Source organism: Nerophis ophidion, linkage group LG10, assembly GCF_033978795.1.
Source record: "Nerophis ophidion isolate RoL-2023_Sa linkage group LG10, RoL_Noph_v1.0, whole genome shotgun sequence".
NCBI classification, from domain to species: Eukaryota; Metazoa; Chordata; class Actinopteri; order Syngnathiformes; family Syngnathidae; genus Nerophis; species Nerophis ophidion.
The window spans coordinates 55,739,431-55,758,023 of record NC_084620.1 but is presented as its reverse complement, the minus strand read 5'-3'; the positions used below and the strand labels follow the sequence as shown (position 1 = coordinate 55,758,023).

The 18,593-nt window shown below is 41.5% G+C and overlaps 1 protein-coding gene across 4 annotated transcripts in view; it reads right to left on the bottom strand.

Moving 5' to 3' along the window:
- The window catches only part of dgki (diacylglycerol kinase, iota), a 170,442-nt gene that overhangs the window by 42,486 nt on the left and 109,363 nt on the right, over positions 1-18,593 (bottom strand). For all 4 annotated transcript variants that reach the window (XM_061914183.1, XM_061914180.1, XM_061914181.1 and 1 more), the window contains 5 exons: positions 14,315-14,389; positions 14,137-14,232; positions 7,090-7,172; positions 6,831-6,891; positions 6,644-6,757 (listed from right to left, as the gene is read on the bottom strand). In XM_061914183.1, coding sequence (XP_061770167.1) covers positions 6,644-6,757; positions 6,831-6,891; positions 7,090-7,172; positions 14,137-14,232; positions 14,315-14,389 — 429 coding nt within the window. The remainder of the gene's footprint in view (positions 1-6,643; positions 6,758-6,830; positions 6,892-7,089; positions 7,173-14,136; positions 14,233-14,314; positions 14,390-18,593) is intronic.

Genomic DNA, 18,593 nt, shown 5'->3' with positions numbered 1-18,593 from the left:
ACGCTACAATACACACCCCGGCTACCACCTACCCCTCCACCTCAACCTCCTCATGCTCTCTCAGGGAGAGCATGTTCCATATTCCAAGCTGCTGTTTTGAGGCATGTTAAAAAAATAATGCACTTTGTGACTTCAATAATAAATGGCACTTTTTTCCATAACTTGAGTTGATTTATTTTGGAAAACCTTGTTACATTGTTTAATGCATCCAGCGTGACATCACAACAAAGTTAGGCATGATATTGTGTTCATTCCACCACTGTATATATCGGTATCGGTTGATTTCGGAATCGGTAATTAAGAGTTGGACAATATCGGCAAAGAAGCCATTATCAGACATCTCTACTTTGAATACGACCAATGTATGATCCTGTCACTACTTGGTATCAGATCGATACCTAAATGTGTGGTATCATCCAAAAACGAATGTCAAGTATCAAAGAAGTGAAGAATAAGTGATTATTACATTTTAACAGAAGTGTAGATAGAACATGTTGAAACAGAAAATAAGCAGATATTAACAGTAAATGAACAAGTTTATTAATAATCCTTTTTTACAGTTTGTCCTTAATAATGTTGACAAAATAATAGGTGTATAAAAGACACAATATGTTACGGCATAGACTAATTAGGAGTCTTTGTTTGTTTACTTACTACTAAAAGACAAGTTGTCTAGTATGTTCAACATTTTATTTAAGGACTAAATTACAATAATAAACATATGTTTCATGTACATTAAGATTTGTTGTTAACATAAAGACAATAATGTCATTTTTTGTGGTGCCCTTTATTTAAAAAAGTATCGAAAACGAATGTCAAGTATCAAAGAAGAGAAGAATAAGTGATTATTACATTTTAACAGAAGTGTAGATAGAACATGTTGAAACAGAAAATAAGCAGGTATTAACAGTAAATGAACAAGTTTATTAATAATCCTTTTTTACAGTTTGTCCCTCATAAAGTATACAAAATAATAGGTGTATAAAAGACAGAATATGTTACTGCACGGACTAATTAGGAGTCTTTGTTTGTTTACTTACTACTAAAAGACAAGTTCGGAGCTTGATGAGTTGAAGTCCAGCACAAAACTGTAGAAGACACTTTTGACACTTTTAATGTTTTGCGGCGCGGAAACATGTCCATATTTCACTTCTCGGTACGTTTGTGCACACATCGAGCTGCAAAATGCCTCGCCCACATTCCAGGAAGTTTGCAAGAGCCTTCTTCCTGTGCATCACGTCCCCTGCACTCGACCTGTGCTCCTCATGAAGTGTCACTCCTCTGCGTCATTGTCAGGGTTCTTTTCACGCCATCTTTGTGTGTGTGTGTGTGTGTGTGTGCGCACTAGTGTTGTGCCAATACCAATATTTTGGTACCGGTACCAAAATGTTTTTTGATACTTTTCAGTACTTTTCGACACTTTTCTAAATAAAGGGCACCACAAAAAATGTCATTATTGTCTGCATTTTAAAAACAAATCTTAGTGTACATGAAACATATGTTTATTATTGTAATTTAGTCCTTAAATAAAATGTTGAACATGCTAGTTTTAGTTGCTTAAGAGATATTCCTGGCTGTGAATTTGTTCATTGCTATTTTTATGTTTTTGTGCATTACTTGTTGCCGTCATTAAACGAACAAGTTACTCATCAGTTACTCAGCACAACATACTTTTTACTTTTACTCAAGTAAATATTTGGGTAACTACTCCTTACTTTTACTTGAGTAATACATCTCTAAAGTAACAGTATTCTTACTTGAGTACAATTTCTGGCTACTCTACCCACCTCTGGTAATAATTAACGGAAGATCTCCATCGAGACAGAGAGACTTTTAAAACTGAAGAAAGATAAGGAAGACTTCTATTTACAAGTTATCGATGCTTTTCTCTAGAAGAAACGGCGCATGGACTTCATTTATAAGTAAAGGTAAGACCACAATAACGTTTTTTTTAAATTAAATGTGCTTTTCATGATGGTATCCTTACATCACACTCAAATTTATAAGCGCAGGCCTAAATTTACCTGCATGCCTTTGGTAAGCGCCGGACTGAGAAGAGGTTTTAAATTGATTAGCGCCCCGGTGCTAATTCAAGGAAATACGGTACTTCCGACACCGATCATACAGGGAGCGGACTGCCACAATCCGACAGTCTCTGAGCACTCCCCACAGGACTTCACGAGGGCCACGGTCCAATGCCTTCTCCAAGTCCACAAAGCACATGTAGACTGGTTGGGCAAACTCCCATGCACAGAGCTTGGTCCGCATTGCCGGCAGTAAGTCGGACACGTTTCCAGTGAGGGTTGGACTCTGCCAAGGCTGTCCTTTGTCACCCATTCTGTTCACAACTTTTATGGATAGAATTTCTAGGCGCAGTCAAGGCGTTGAGGGGTTCGGTTTGGTGACCGCAGGATTAGGTCTCCGCTTTTTGCAAATGATGTGGTCCTGATGGCTTTATCTGGCCGGGATCTTCAGCTCTCACTGGATCGGTTCGCAGCCGAGTGTGAAGCGACCGGAATGAGAATCAGCCCCTCCAAGTCCGAGTCCATGGTTCTCGCCCGGAAAAGGGGTGGAGTGCCATCTCCGGGTTGGGGAGGAGACCCTGCCCCAAGTGGAGGAGTTCAAGTACCTCGGAGTCTTGTTCACGAGTGGGGGAAGAGTGGATGGTGAGATGGACAGGTGGATCGGTGCGGCGTCTTCAGTAATGCAGACATTTTATCGATCCGTTGTGGTGAAGAAGGAGCTGAGCCGGAAGGCAAAGCTCTCAATTTACCGGTCGATCTCCGTTCCCATCCTCACTTATGGTCATGAGCTTTGGGTCATGACCGAAAGGATAAGATCACGGGTACAAGCGGCCGAAATGAGTTTCTTCCGCCGGGTGGCGGGTCTCTCCCTTAGAGATAGGGTGAGAAGCTCTGCCATCCGGGAGGAACTCAAAGTAAAGCCGCTGCTCCTTCACATCGAGAGGAGCCAGATGAGGTGGTTCGGGCATTTGGTCAGGATGCCACCCGAACGCCTCCCTAGGGAAGTGTTTAGGGCACGTCCAACCGGTAGGAGGCCATGGGGAAGACCCAGGACACGTTGGGAGGACTATGTCTCCCGGCTGGCCTGGGAACGCCTCGGGATCCCCCGGGAAGACCTAGACGAAGTGGCTGGGGAGAGGGAAGTCTGGGCTTCCCTGCTTAGGCTGCTGCTCCCGCGACCCGACCTCGGATAAGCGGAAGATGATGGATGGATGGATGGATATGGTACTTCTATGTGTAGAAATCTTTATTTATAATTGAATCACTTGTTTATTTTTCAACAAGTTTTTAGTTATTTTTATATCTTTTTTTCCAAATAGTTCAAGAAAGACCACTACAAATGAGCTATATTTTGTGCTGTTATACAATTTAATAAATCAGAAACTGATGTCACAGTGCTGTATTTTACTTCTTTATCTCTTTTTTTTAACCAAAAATGATTTGCTCTGATTGGGGGGCACTTGAATTAAAAAATGTTCACAGGGGGTACATCACTGAAAAAAAGGTTGAGAACCACTGAACTAAAACAATAATTTTAGGAGTATAAATAATATTTGGTTTTACACTGCATTGAAAAAAAAAAAGAAAATTAATTTGACCTTTGCAACCTTATTATACTATTGGCTAAGTTTTATATTCATAAATGTAAGTTTCTCAACACCGGACCTGTTTTTTGTGCCTTTAAAAAAGATTTAGAACTCTACATTAAAACACTCTACCTCTAACAACCAAAAAGCTGTGAAAACGATGATGCTGTGTTCAAAATTTAAGTTATTTACTGAGATTGAGTGAGCCTATGCCTTTGCACTTTGTTTATTTTATATATATATATATTTTTTGCATTCTATATTAGTTACTTTGAATTTACAACCCCCTTGCGCTGCTTTGTACGATTTTTCTACTGTTTTGTACTGTTTTTGTACTTACTTTGATTATTATTTTCAACTGTTTGTAAATCTACTCCTTTTCGAACATGTTGAAAAGAGGAACTGGAAATTGTGATGTATCATGTTGTATGCTTCCATGTTCGAAATAAACTCAAACTCAACTCAAAAAAATGTAGAAATTTATAAATAAAGGTTTGTAAAAAAAAAGAAAAAAGTGTGCAGTTAATCATGTCACCGCCTGTCTCTGTTTGATTGGTGAAACGGAGTCAAACGTCACCAGTGACTGCATTTGATTGGTGAAACGGAGTCAAACGTCACCAGTCACTGCATTTGATTGGTGAAACGGAGTCAAATGTCACCAGCGACTGCATTTGATTGGTGAAACGGAGTCCAACGTCACCAGTGACTGCATTTGATTGGTGAAACGGAGTCAAATGTCACCAGTGACTGCATTTGATTGGTGAAGCGGAGTCAAACGTCACCAGCGACTGCATTTGATTGGTGAAACGGAGTCAAACGTCACCAGCGACTGCATTTGATTGGTGAAACGGAGTCCAACGTCACCAGTGACTGCATTTGATTGGTGAAACGCAGTCAAACATCACCAGTGACTGCATTTGATTGGTGAAACAGAGTCAAACGTCGCCAGTGACTGCATTTGATTGGTGAAACGCAGTCAAATGTCACCAGTGACTGCATTTGATTGGTGAAACGGAGTCCAACGTCACCAGCGACTGCATTTGATTGGTGAAATTGAGTCAAACGTCACCAGTGACTGCATTTGATTGGTGAAACGGAGTCAAACGTCACCAGTCACTGCATTTGATTGGTGAAACGGAGTCAAATGTCACCAGCGACTGCATTTGATTGGTGAAACGGAGTCCAACGTCACCAGTGACTGCATTTGATTGGTGAAACGGAGTCAAATGTCACCAGTGACTGCATTTGATTGGTGAAGCGGAGTCAAACGTCACCAGCGACTGCATTTGATTGGTGAAACGGAGTCAAACGTCACCAGCGACTGCATTTGATTGGTGAAACGGAGTCCAACGTCACCAGTGACTGCATTTGATTGGTGAAACGCAGTCAAACATCACCAGTGACTGCATTTGATTGGTGAAACAGAGTCAAACGTCGCCAGTAACTGCATTTGATTGGTGAAACGCAGTCAAATGTCACCAGTGACTGCATTTGATTGGTGAAACGGAGTCCAACGTCACCAGTGACTGCATTTGCTTGGTGAAATTGAGTCAAACGTCACCAGTGACTGCATTTGATTGGTGAAACGGAGTCAAACGTCACCAGTGACTGCATTTGATTGGTGAAACGGAGTCAAACGTCAACAGTGACTGCATTTGATTAATGAAACGGAGTCCAACGTCACCAGTGACTGCATTTGATTGGTGAACTTGAGTCAAACGTCACCAGTGACTGCATTTGATTGGTGAAACGGAGTCAAACGTCACTAGCGACTGCATTTGATTGGTGAAACGGAGTCAAACGTCACCAGTGACTGCATTTGATTGGTGAAACGGAGTCCAACGTCACCAGTGACTGCATTTGATTGGTGAAATGGAGTCAAACGTCACCAGTGACTGCATTTGATTGGTGAAACGCAGGCATGTGATGGATCCTACTTTGAAGGTCTGTCTGACAAACCAAAACAAACAAAGCGTGCATTAACAGATCGATAAAAATCAGTAGCGAGCTGAATGTAGATAAATGGAGCGGAGTAAATGTAGCGTTTCTTCTCTATAAATATACTCAAGTAAAAGTAAACGTATGTTCCATTAAAACTACTCTTAGAAGTACAATTTATCCCAAAAGTTACTCAAGTGGATGTAACGGAGTAAATGTAGCGCTTAAACCTCCTCTGATTATTACCTCCTGCTTCGATTGAAAGTCCAGTTTAGAAAACTGTCGTTGTCATGGTGAAGTGTCACTCGTGACGTGACGGGTTTGACCCGGCGGTAAAACGAGGCATGCGGATAATATATACCCGGCGGAAATTCAAGGAAATACGGTAATCATCAACTTAAAGAGCCCTCTTTGGGGATTGTAATAGAGATCCATCTGGATTCGTGAACTTCATTCTAAACATTTCTTCACAAAAAAAGCAATCTTTAACATCAATATTTATGGGAAAAAAATCTGTCAACACTGAATATTGCATTGTTGCATTTCTTTTCACAGTTTATGAACTTACATTCATATGTTCTTGAAGTATTATTCAATAAATACATTTGTAAAGGATTTTTGAATTGTTGCTATTTTTTTTAGAATATTTTAAAAAATTTAGAACCTTTTTTTCTTTTTCTTTTTTTTTTACTTCATATCAACCTGAAGTTTTATTAGCAGTAATGACTGAGACCCTTTATGGTCCCCGGGAGCCTTAAAGTTAAAAAAAAAAAAAAATATATCTATATATTGTGTTATGGGTGGAAAATGAAAAATATCAAAATGCCCCCCGCTTGTTTGAATTTTTCTGTGGAAAGTTTGGACACCCCCGATCTACATAGATACAAATAATTGCTATCGCGACATCTAGTGGACACATTTAGAACAGCTGTTTCTTTCATTTAAAAAAATTCAGCTCATTTTTATACTTAGCAAACTCATCCCGCGGGCCGGATAAAACCTGTCCGTGGGCCGGATCTTACCTTTGACACCCCTGGTCTATGCTAGATCCGCCATTATTCTACTTGAATAAATAAATCAAAGTTAGCAACTCACCCCACCCCAGTTGAGCGTCCTGGCCAGGTCGTTTCCTGTCCCCAGAGGAAGTACGGCCACCGGCGGCTGCGGCGTCATCTGTAGCTCGTCCAAGGTGGACAGGATCCATCCCACCTAGCGAGACACGCAAACACGGCGTGAGGCCGCAAGGATATGAGCGACGAGACGACGGCGAGGGGGACTTTACCGTGCCGTCTCCTCCGCAGGCGAGGATCCTCAGGTTTGGCACTTTCCGATACAACTCCAACCTGAGGGGTTGGAAAGGTGGAAAAAAAGCAGAGAGGCCCGGGTGAGGAGTGCTGAGTGGGTGTAATTGGTCCTTGTCGCAGGGAAATTGCTCATTCAATGACGGATTGTGCATAGTTGAGTGAAAAATAATAAGCAGGAGCGGTCAAGAGATGATGACAGTGTTTATGATGATAGCGCCGTGACCACCGCATACTCACGCCTCTCGAAGGCCGCCCTGGGACAGGTCAAAGACTTGCCGCGGGTTCAAGATCCACATGAACATCTGGAGCACCTTGGCGCCCTGCAGGGAGCAAACAGTTAATGTCGTTTGATTGTATGTGGCTTCTGCAGACACGAGTAGGTGACTGCAAGGCGTACTTGGTCAACAGCCATACAGGTCACACTGAGGGTGGCCGTATAAACAACTTTAACACTGTTGCTAATATGCGGCAGACTGTGAACCCACACCCAACAAGAATGACAAACACATTTCGGGAGAACATCCGCACTGTAACACAACATAAACACAACAGAACAATACCCAGAATCCCATGTATCCCTAACTATTCCGGGCTGCATTATACACCACCGACCTCCCCCTCCGTGCGTCGGTTGAGATGGGCAGGGGTTGGTGGTAGCGGGGGTGTATAACATAGTGCTATGTATAAACCAGGGGTCTCAGATACGCGGCCCGCACCTTAATATGAAAATGTAATATTAGTGCGGCCCGCGAGATTTATGTGAATGTCGCTTGACAACGTCACGCTTGCCAACCCTCCCAATTTCTCCAGGGGAACTTTCGAATATCAGAGCAATTATTCCCTCAGATATCTGCGGAATTTCACCCACAACAACAAAATAAAGGCGTGCTGTGATGACACTGCAATTAGCGCCCGCTATATCTCAATCAAACAGCTTGCCGGCCTATTCACATGTTGTATGTGGCTTCTGCAGGCACGAGTAGGTGACTGCAAGGCGTACTTGGTCAACAGCCATACAGGTCACACTGAGGGTGGCCGTATAAACAACTTTAACACTGTTACCAATAAGCGCCAGACTGTGAACCCACACCACACAAGAATGACAAACACATTTCGGGAGAACATCCGCACTGTAACACAACAGAACAATTACCCAGAATCCCATGTATCCCTAACTCTTCCAGGCTACATTATACACCCCCGACCTCCCTCTCCGTGCGTTGGTCGAGGTGGGCAGGGGTTGGTGGTAGCGGGGGTGTATAATGTATCCCGGAAGAGTTAGGGATACATGGGATTCTGGGTATTTGTTCTGTTGTGTTTATGTTGTGTTACAGTGCGGATGTTCTCCAGAAATGTGTTTGTCATTCTTATTTGGTGTGGGTTCACATTGTGGCGCATATTAGTAAGAGTGTTAAAGTTGTTTATATCACAACCCTCAGTGTGACCTGTATGGCTGTTGACTAAGTATGCCTTGCAGTCACTTACATGTGATACCAGCAGCTGCACTTTACACGTGACCGGCCGGCACGCAGATAGCGCGGCGTGAAAGCAGACGCGAACGCGACGTCATATTCTAGAGGATGTCAAAGGCCTTGATGTCACGAAACGCCCTCAATATGGCTGTCCGGGTGATTATCGTAGGATATTTACCCAAACGTCTCGGACAAATCCCTGAACTAAGTGAAGGTTCCATGGAATTTTAATGCCGTTAAACATGCAAACATCCATCTATTCTCTTCCCCTTATCTGACGTCGGGTCGCGGGTGCAGCAGCCTAAGCAGGGAAGCTCAGACTTCCCTCTCCCCAGCCACTTGGTTCAGCTCCTACCGGGGGATCCCGAGGCGTTCCCAGGCCAGCCGGGAGACATAGTCTTCCCAACGTGTCCTGGGTCTACCCCGTGGCCTCCGACCGGTCGGACGTGCCCGAGACACCTCCCTAGGGAGGCATTTGGGTGGCATCCTGACCAGATGCCCGAACCACCTCATCTGGCTCCTCCAGATGGCGTGGACGGCGTGGCGTGGTTAGGAGAGTGGCTGTGCCAGCAACCAGAGGGTTCCTGGTTCAATCCCCACCGTCTAACGTCCTAGTCACGTCTGTTGTGTCCTTGGGCAAGACACTTCACGCTTGCTCCTGATGAGTCTTGGTTAGCGCCTCGCATGGCAGCTCCCGCCATCAGTGTGTGAATGTGTGCAAAAATTGGAAAATTGGAAATTTAGCGGCAAGGAAAAGGAAAAAAGTACAAAAGCCAAAAGCAGTGAAGTTGCCACGTTGTGTAAAAGGTAAATAAAAAGAGAATACAAGAAATTCTTTTCAACTTATATTTAATTGAATAGACTGCAAAGACAAGATATTTCATGTTCACACTGAGAAACTTCTTGGGTTTTTTTTGCAAATAGTCATTAAGTTAGAATTTAATGGCAGCAACACATTGCAAAAAAGGCATTTTTACCACTGTGTTACATGGCCTTTCCTTTTAACAACACTCAGTAAAGCATTTTTGAAGTGGAATTATTTCCATTCTTGCTTGTGGTATTTTAGGCTTCATATTGCACCACACATTTTCAAATGGGAGACAGGTCTGGACTACAGGCAGGCCAGTCTAGTACCTGCATTTTTTTTTTACTATGAAGCCACGCTGTTGTAACACGTGGCTTGGCATTGTTTTGCTGAAATAAGCAGGGGCGTCCATGGATGACAACATATGTTGCTCCAAAACCTGTATGGACCATTAGTGGTGCCTTCACAGATGTGTAAATTACCAATAACTTGGGCACGAATACACCTGTAGATTAACTACGATCAAAATATTGGACAGGATGTCGGAACAATACAATGTTTTTATCTTGTTGTCTGTCGTTCATTCATTCACCCGTTGGCTCGTAATGCTCAATCTCAACAACCACAATGCACCCGCTCTTTTTCTACATCCGGTTTGCCGCAAAGAATTGCGGAACATGCAGTTTTTTAGTTAACCCTTTGTTAGGCTGTGCAGTAGAAAACAACTCAATTCAGTGTCCGTGTTTCCCAAATAATCAACATCAATTCTGTGTATGAATAAAACCAATTTTAACCCTTTTAACTATTTTTAACTGTAAATAATGATGGATTAATTTAACAGCAATTAAATCAAGTATGCAAATTATGAAAGATCATCACACATGAGCTATATAACCCATAAGTTACAACAACACCACCATACCTTCACACAAGCTAGCTTTTGAACTTTGCACCTTTAACAATCCTGATGGTTCTTTTCCTCTTTGGTCCGAAGGACAGGACGTCCGCAGTATCCAAAAACAATTTAAAATGTGGACTCGTCAGACCACAGAACACTTTTCCACTTTGCATCAGTCCATAATAGATGATCTCGGGCCCAGGGAAGCCGGCGGCGTTTCTGGGTGTTGTTGATAAATGGCTTTCACTTTGCATATTAGAGTTTTAACTTGCACTTACAGATGTAGCGACCAACTGTAGTCACAAACAGTGGTTTTCTGTAGTGTTCCTGAGCCCATGTGGTGATATCCTTTACACACCGATGTCGGTGTATTAGGGAGCGAAGGTTCGTAATATTATTGCTTACGTGCAAAGATTTCGCCAACCATTTGATGATATTGCAATAACTGGTTGAAAAATGTTGTTCTTAAACTATTTGCTCACGCATTTGTTGACAAAGTGGTGACCCTCGCCCCGTCCTTGTTTGTGAATGTCCGGATGGTCTTTTTCCTCTTTCGTCCGAAGAACAGGACGTCCGTAGTTTCCAAAAACAATTTGAAATGTGGACTCGTCAGACCACAGAACACTTTTCCACTTTGCATCAGTCCATAATAGATGATCTCGGGCCCAGGGAAGCCGGCGGCGTTTCTGGGTGTTGTTGATAAATGGCTTTCACTTTGCATATTAGAGTTTTAACTTGCACTTACAGATGTAGCGACCAACTGTAGTTACTGACAGTGGTTTTCTGAAGTGTTCCTGAGCCACTGTGGTGATATTCTTTACACACTGATGTCGGTGTATTAGGGAGCGAAAGTTCATAATATCATTGCTTACGTGCAGTGATTTCGCCAACCATTTGATGATATTGCAAAAACTGGTTGAGAAATGTTGTTTTTAAACTATTTGCTCACGCATTTGTTGACAAAGTGGTGACCCTCGCCCCGTCCTTGTTTGTGAATGTCTGGATGGTCCTTTACCTCATTTGTCCGAAGGACACAACGTCCGCAGTTTCCAAAAACAATTTGAAATGTGGAGTTTGCATGTTCTCCCCGTGAATGCGTGGGTTCCCTCCGGGTACTCCGGCTTCCTCCCACTTCCAAAGACATGCACCTGGGGATAAGTTGATTGGCAACACTAAATTGGCCCTAGTGTGTGAATGTTGTCTGTCTATCTGTGTTGGCCCTGCGATGAAGTGGCGACTTGTCCAGGGTGTACCCCGCCTTCCGCCCGATTGTAGCTGAGATAGGCGCCAGCGCCCCCCGCGACCCCGAAAGGGAATAAGCGGTAGAAAATGGATGGATGGATGGATGGATGGACTCGTCAGACCACAGAACACTTTTCCACTTTGCATCAGTCCATAATAGATGATCTCGGGCCGGCGGCGTTTCCGGATGTTGTTGATAAATGGCTTTCACTTTGCATATTAGAGTTTTAACTTGCACTTACAGATGTAGCGACCAACTGTAGTTACTGATAGTGGTTTTTTTGTAGTGTTCCTGAGCCCATGTGGTGATATCCTTTACACACCGATGTCGGTGTATTAGTGAGCGAAAGTTCGTAATATCATTGCTTACGTGCAGTGATTTCGCCAACCATTTGATGATATTGCAAAAACTGGTTGAGAAATGTTGTTTTTAGACTATTTGCTCACGCATTTGTTCACAAAGTGGTGACCCTCGCCCCGTCCGTGTTTGTGAATGTCCGGATGGTCTTTTTCCTCTTTGTTCCGAAGAACAGGACGTCCGTAGTTTCCAAAAACAATTTGAAATGTGGAGTCGTCGGACCACAGAACACTTTTCCACTTTGCATCAGTCCATAATAGATGATCTCGGGCCTAGGGAAGCCGGCGGCGTTTCTGGGTGTTGTTGATAAATGGCCTTCACTTTGCATATTAGAGTTTTAACTTGCACTTACAGATGTAGCGACCCACTGTAGTTACTGACAGTGGTTTTTCTGTAGTGTTCCTGAGCCCATGTGGGGATATCCTTTACACACTGATGTCGGTGTATTAGGGAGCGAAGGTTCGTAATATCATTGCTTACGTGCAGTGATTTCGCCAACCATTTGATGATATTGCAAAAACTGGTTGAGAAATGTTGTTTTTAGACTATTTGCTCACGCATTTGTTCACAAAGTGGTGACCCTCGCCCCGTTCGTGTTTGTGAATGTCCGGATGGTCTTTTTCCTCTTTGTTCCGAAGAACAGGACGTCCGTAGTTTCCAAAAACAATTTGAAATGTGGAGTCGTCGGACCACAGAACACTTTTCCACTTTGCATCAGTCCATAATAGATGATCTCGGGCCTAGGGAAGCCGGCGGCGTTTCTGGGTGTTGTTGATAAATGGCCTTCACTTTGCATATTAGAGTTTTAACTTGCACTTACAGATGTAGCGACCCACTGTAGTTACTGACAGTGGTTCTTCTGTAGTGTTCCTGAGCCCATGTGGTGATATCCTTTACACACTGATGTCGGTGTATTAGGGAGCGAAGGTTCGTAATATCATTGCTTACGTGCAGTGATTTCGCCAACCATTTGATTATATTGTAATAACTGAGAAATGTTGTTCTTAAACTATTTGCTGACGCATTTGTTGACAAAGTGGTGACCTTCGCCCCGTCCTTGTTTGTGAATGTCCGGATGGTCCTTTTCCTCTTTGGTCCGAAGGACACGACGTCCGCAGTTTCCAAAAATAATTTGAAATGTGGACTCGTCAGACCAGAGAACACTTTTCCACTTTGCATCAGTTCATAATACATGATCTCGGGCCCAGGGAAGTCGGCGGCGTTTCTGGGTGTTGTTGATAAATGGCTTTCACTCTGCATATTAGAGTTTTAACTTGCACTTACAGATGTAGCGACCAACTGTAGTTACTGACAGTGTTTTTTTTGTAGTGTTCCTGAGCCCATGTGGTGATATCCTTTACACACCGATGTCGGTGTATTAGGGAGCGAAGGTTCGTAATATTATTGCTTACGTGCAGTGATTTCGCCAACCATTTGATGATATTGCAATAACTGGTTGAAAAATGTTGTTCTTAAACTATTTGCTCACGCATTTGTTGACAAAGTGGTGACCCTCGCCCCGTCCTTGTTTGTGAATGTCTGGATGGTCCTTTACCTCATTTGTCCGAAGGACACAACGTCCGCAGTTTCCAAAACAATTTGAAATGTGGAGTCGTCAGACCACAGAACACTTTTCCACTTTGCATCAGTCCATAATAGATGATCTCGGGCCCAGGGAAGCCGGCGGCGTTTCTGGGTGTTGTTGATAAATGGCTTTCACTTTGCATATTAGAGTTTTAACTTGCACTTACAGATGTAGCGACCCACTGTAGTTACTGACAGTGGTTTTCTGAAGTATTCCTGAGCCACTGTGTTGATATCCTTTACACGCCTGTGGGATCCAAGGTCACGGGCATTCGATGTTGGTTTTCGGCTTTTCTCCAGATTCTCTGAACTTTTTGATTATATTACGGACCGTAGATGGTAAAATCCCAAAATTCCTTGAGATAGATGGTTGAGAATTGTTGTCCTTAAACAATTTGCTCAGACATTTGTTGACAAAGTGGTGATCCTCGCCCCGTCCTTGCTTGTGAACGAGTGAGCATTTCATGGAAGCTGCTTTTATACCCAATCATGGCGCCCACTTGTTCCCAATTAGCCTGTTCACCTACGGGATGTCAAAAATAAGCGTTTGATGAGCATTCCTCAACTTTCTCCGTCTTTTTTGCCACTTGTGCCAGCTTTTTTGAAACATGTTGCATACCTCCAATTCCAAATGAGCTAATATTTACAAAACACAACAATGTTTACCAGTTCAAACGTTAAGTATCTTGTCTTTGCGGTCTATTCAATTGAATATAAGTTGAAAAAGATTTGCAAATAATGGTATTCTCTTTTTATTTACCATTTACAAAACGTGACAACTTCACCGGTTTAGGCTTTTGTACATCAATATTGCAATTTGTTGGCAAAATCGATACGTTTCATCCATTCATTGATAAAACTTGATAGTCATCAATCAACAGTTGTGAGACTCGGAACCACATGAGGATCAGGGTGGCTTACAGACCTGATTGCCTCCACTCTTTGGATTGACAAAGACCAGGATGGGCTTCATGAGGGGGCAGGGGAGGGGCTTCAGCATGAACGGCCGCCATTTGGATTCCTGGGAGAAGAGGGAACAAAAATGTCAGCGGGGAGGGGGGGGGGGGAATAAAAATTCCTCTTTTGTGTTATCTGTCACTTACGTCCAGCCCCTTCTTGCTCGTCCGGCGCTTAAACGACGTCCGCTTTTTTCTTCTGGCCGAGTTCTTCAGTGAGTTCTACAAACAAACAAACACACACACACACACACACAATGAATCAAATGGTTAGTTCACTGTGTGTGTAGGGTGGTACGGTATACCAGTACTAGAATAGTATTGCAGTACTAATTCATCAAAAATAGTACTACACTTGACAATATATGTTCTTATGTGGTGACATTGCTAGTTTTCAAGGGAAGAGGAGCATGTTTGGCAGCGCGCGCACACCGAGTACTTACAAGCAGACACAGTGTGTAGACAGAAAAGGGAGAACGGACGCATTTTGGTGTAAAAAGTAAAGATAAAGTGAAGTTATAACGCTGGAACACCCTCAGGAAGAGGTACTTTTGGGGCGGCATAGCTCGGTTGGTAGAGTGGCCGTGTCAGCAACTTGAGGGTTGCAGGTTCGATTCCCGCATGTGCCATCCTAGTTACTGCCGTTGTGTCCTTGGGCAAGACACTTTACCCACCTGCTCCCAGTGCCATCCACATTGGTTTAAATGTAACTTAGATATTGGGTGTCACTATGTAAAGCGCTTTGAGTCACTTGAGAAAAGCGCTATATAAATATAATTCACTTCACTACTTTAAGGTCTAGATAAGGGGTCACCAACGAGGTGCCCACGGGCACCAGGTCGCCCGTAAGGACCAGATGAGTCGCCCGCTGGCCTGTTCTAAAAATAGCTCAAATAGCAGCACTTACCAGTGAGCTGCATCTATTTTTTAAATTGTATTTATTTACTAGCAAGCTGGTCTCGCTTTGCTCCACATTTTTAATTCTAAGAGAGACAAAACTCAAATAGAATTTGAAAATCCAAGAATATACTTGAAAGACTTGGTCTTCACTTGTTTAAATAAATTCTTTTTTTTTTTTTACTTTGCTTCTTATAACTTTCAGAAAGACAATTTTAGAGAAAAAATACAAGCTTAAAAATGATTTTAGGATTTTTAAACACATATTCCTTTTTACCTGACAATTTAAATCAATGTTCAAGTATTTTTTTTTTTTATTGTAAAGAATATTAAATACATTTTAATTTAATTCTTCATTTTAGCTTCTGATTTTTCGACGAAGAATATTTGTGAAATATTTCTCCAAACTTATTATGATTAAAATTCAAAAAAATTGTTCTGGCAAATCTAGAAAATCCTTAGAATCAAATTTAAATCTTATTTCAAAGTTTTTTAAACGTCTTTTAAAATTTTTGTTCTGGAAAATCTAGAAGAAATTATTTGTCTTTGTTAGAAATATAGCTTGGTCCAATTTGTTATATATTTTAACAAAGTGCAGATTGGCTTTTAACCTATTTAAAACATGTCATTAAAAATTCTAAAATTAATTTTAATCAGGAAAAATGACTAATGATGTTCCATAAATTCTTTTTTAAATTTTTTCAAAAAGATTCGAATTAGCTAGTTTTTCTGTTCGTTTTTTTCTGTTGAATTTTGAATTTTAAAGAGTCGAAATTGAAGATAAACTGTGTTTCCAAATTTAATTTTCATTTTTTTCCTGTTTTCTCCTCTTTTAAACCGTCCAATTAAGTGTTTTTTTCATCATTTATTCCAGGGGTCGGGAACCTTTTTGGCTGAGAGAGCCAAGAAAGCCAAATATTTTAAAAAGTATTTCCGTAAGAGCCATATAATATTTTTTTAACACTGAACACAACTAAACGTGTGCATTTTTAAGTAAGACCAACATTTCTGGAGTATAATAGCTCTCTTATTATTTGTAATAGCATTTTTATTCTGAAGCTAACTGTGGAGGGGGCGTGGCCTGCGGGCCTGCAGCGAAGCAGGGTGTTGCCAGGACCAGCCTCGAAATCAGCGACAGGTGCGTAAATGGCCCACCTGGGCTTTGTTATCTAACCACCTGTCGCTCTGTTATAAGCAGCAGCCAGGAGGAGAGACGGGGGTTGGGGCTGGAGCCAGAGTGAGAAGGAGAACAAAAGAGAAAAAGACAATAGCTGGAAAGCAACGGAGAGACTTATTGAAAAATAAAAAATATTGCAACCCTGAAACAGGCTCTCATGTTGGTGCTTGGTGGTCTGAAGAACCCCCGGGAGGGTAAACCCTAAACTAATCAATAAACCACTTCTTTCCCTTAATGCAACTTCTTGAACAAGTGCGGTAGAAAAAAGGATGGATGGATTCAAATGCGTGAGCATGTTTTATATTTTGCACGTTATTTTTAACACTGTGATTACAAGTGGAATTATTCATTACTTATCGTGTGAAGCAATGTCAGCTCAGATTTATCCGAGAGCCAGATGCAGTCATCAAAAGAGCCACATCTGGCTCTAGAGCCATAGGTTCTCTACCCCTGATTTATTCTCTACGGAAAAAATGTTTACGACGGAATGACAGACAGAAATACCCATTTTTATATATATCTAGATTTATTTATTAGAGGTAAATTGAGCAAATTGGCTATTTCTGGCAATTTATTTAAGTGTGTATCAAACTGGTAGCCCTTCGCATTAATCAGTACCCAAGAAGTAGCTCTTGGTTCCAAAAAGGTTGGTGGCCCCTGCTCTAGAACATGCTATACTTTTACCAAACAATCTCTCACTCCTAATCCATAAATCCCATGAACGTCTAGTCTCTTACGCGAATGAGCTAAATAATATTATTTGATATTTTACGATGTGTTAATGATTTCACAGACTTAAAGTCCGAAAAATACGGTAGAAAAGTATCGAACGAAAAACATCGAAATACATTTTGGTAACAGTACCAAAATATTGGTATGGAGACAACTAGAGGTGTCTGATAATGTCGGACTGCCGATATTATCGGCCGATAAATCCGTTAAAATGTAATATCGGAAATTATTGGTATCGGTTTCAAAATTATCGGTATGTTTCAAAAAGTTAAATGACTTTTAAAAACGCCTCTGTGTACACGGACGTAGGGAGAAGTACAGAGCGCCAAAATAACCCTTAACGGAAAAATTTAAGCATGCGAGGGCCATTTTGATATTTGTCTTTTTTAATCCATAACAAAATATATGGATTTTTTTTTTTTTTTTCTAATCGTTAGGGCTCCTGGGGAGCATAGAGGGTCTCAGTCACTAAAATGTTAAAAATAAGTTAAATTATTATTTTTTTTTTATTATTTAATGCTTACAGTAAATCGCTATATCAACTTGAGGTTGATATAAAGTCAAACAAATAAGGTTTTATGCCTTTTTCTGTCAAAGACAACTTTGTTTTCTATGGTAAAACTGAAATATGCAGTATTTAGACGGACGGACGGACGGACAGGCGGGCGGACGGACGGACGGGCAGACAGACAGACAGACAGACAGACAGATAGATAGACAGATGGATAGATAGTACTTTATTGATTCCTTCAGGAGAGTTCCTTTATTTAGCAATTAAAGCCCTCAAAGATCAATAATGCAGGACACCATTGATTTTAATTATTTAATATTTTTGAGTAATCACAGTGAAAAGTTAAATAAAATCCTACTAAATATATTTGAGATCCGAAAGGTTCCCCACTCATAAAGTGATGCACTTTTATTAGGTTTTTTTTCTACTTTTAACACTTAAATTCCAAGATCCACTTCCGATATATCTGTCGGTTTTAAGTTTGAACGATTATTTTGTTTGTTTTAAGCTCTTTTGTCCAAACTTTGATGTTTTTATATGGCAACCACACAACATACGCACTATTTTTTCCACATAAAACATTTTAAAGTGATCATTTTTAAGTCATAATTCATTATAACAGATTTTTTTGTCCTTTTTTGCTTTTTGAGCAATGGGAAAAAAAGAAAATAAAGACAAAAGGAACAGCTTTGTGTCAACATTGCCACTTTTTCTCAGTAGATTTCACCTTATTCCACTTTTTTTTTATGGTTTTTTTTTAGTTTTTGCAATACTATCAATTTTGCAATTTTTGCAGAATGTGTGGCGGACCGGTAAACGATTAGCTGCGGGCCGCAAATGGCCCCCGGGCCGCAAATGGCCCCCGGGCCGCAATTTGGACACCCCTGCCTTAAAGGCACTGCCCAATCACATAATATCTACAGCTTTTCACACACACAAGTGAATGCAAGGCATACTTGGTCAACAGCCATACGGGTCACACTGAGGGTGTCCGTATAAACTGTTGCGATCCGTGACCCATATCTTCACATGTTTATTTTTCCATCTTTGTTTCATTCTCTTCTGACCCACTTACTTCCTGTTTAGTCCGTTACCATGGTTACACAATG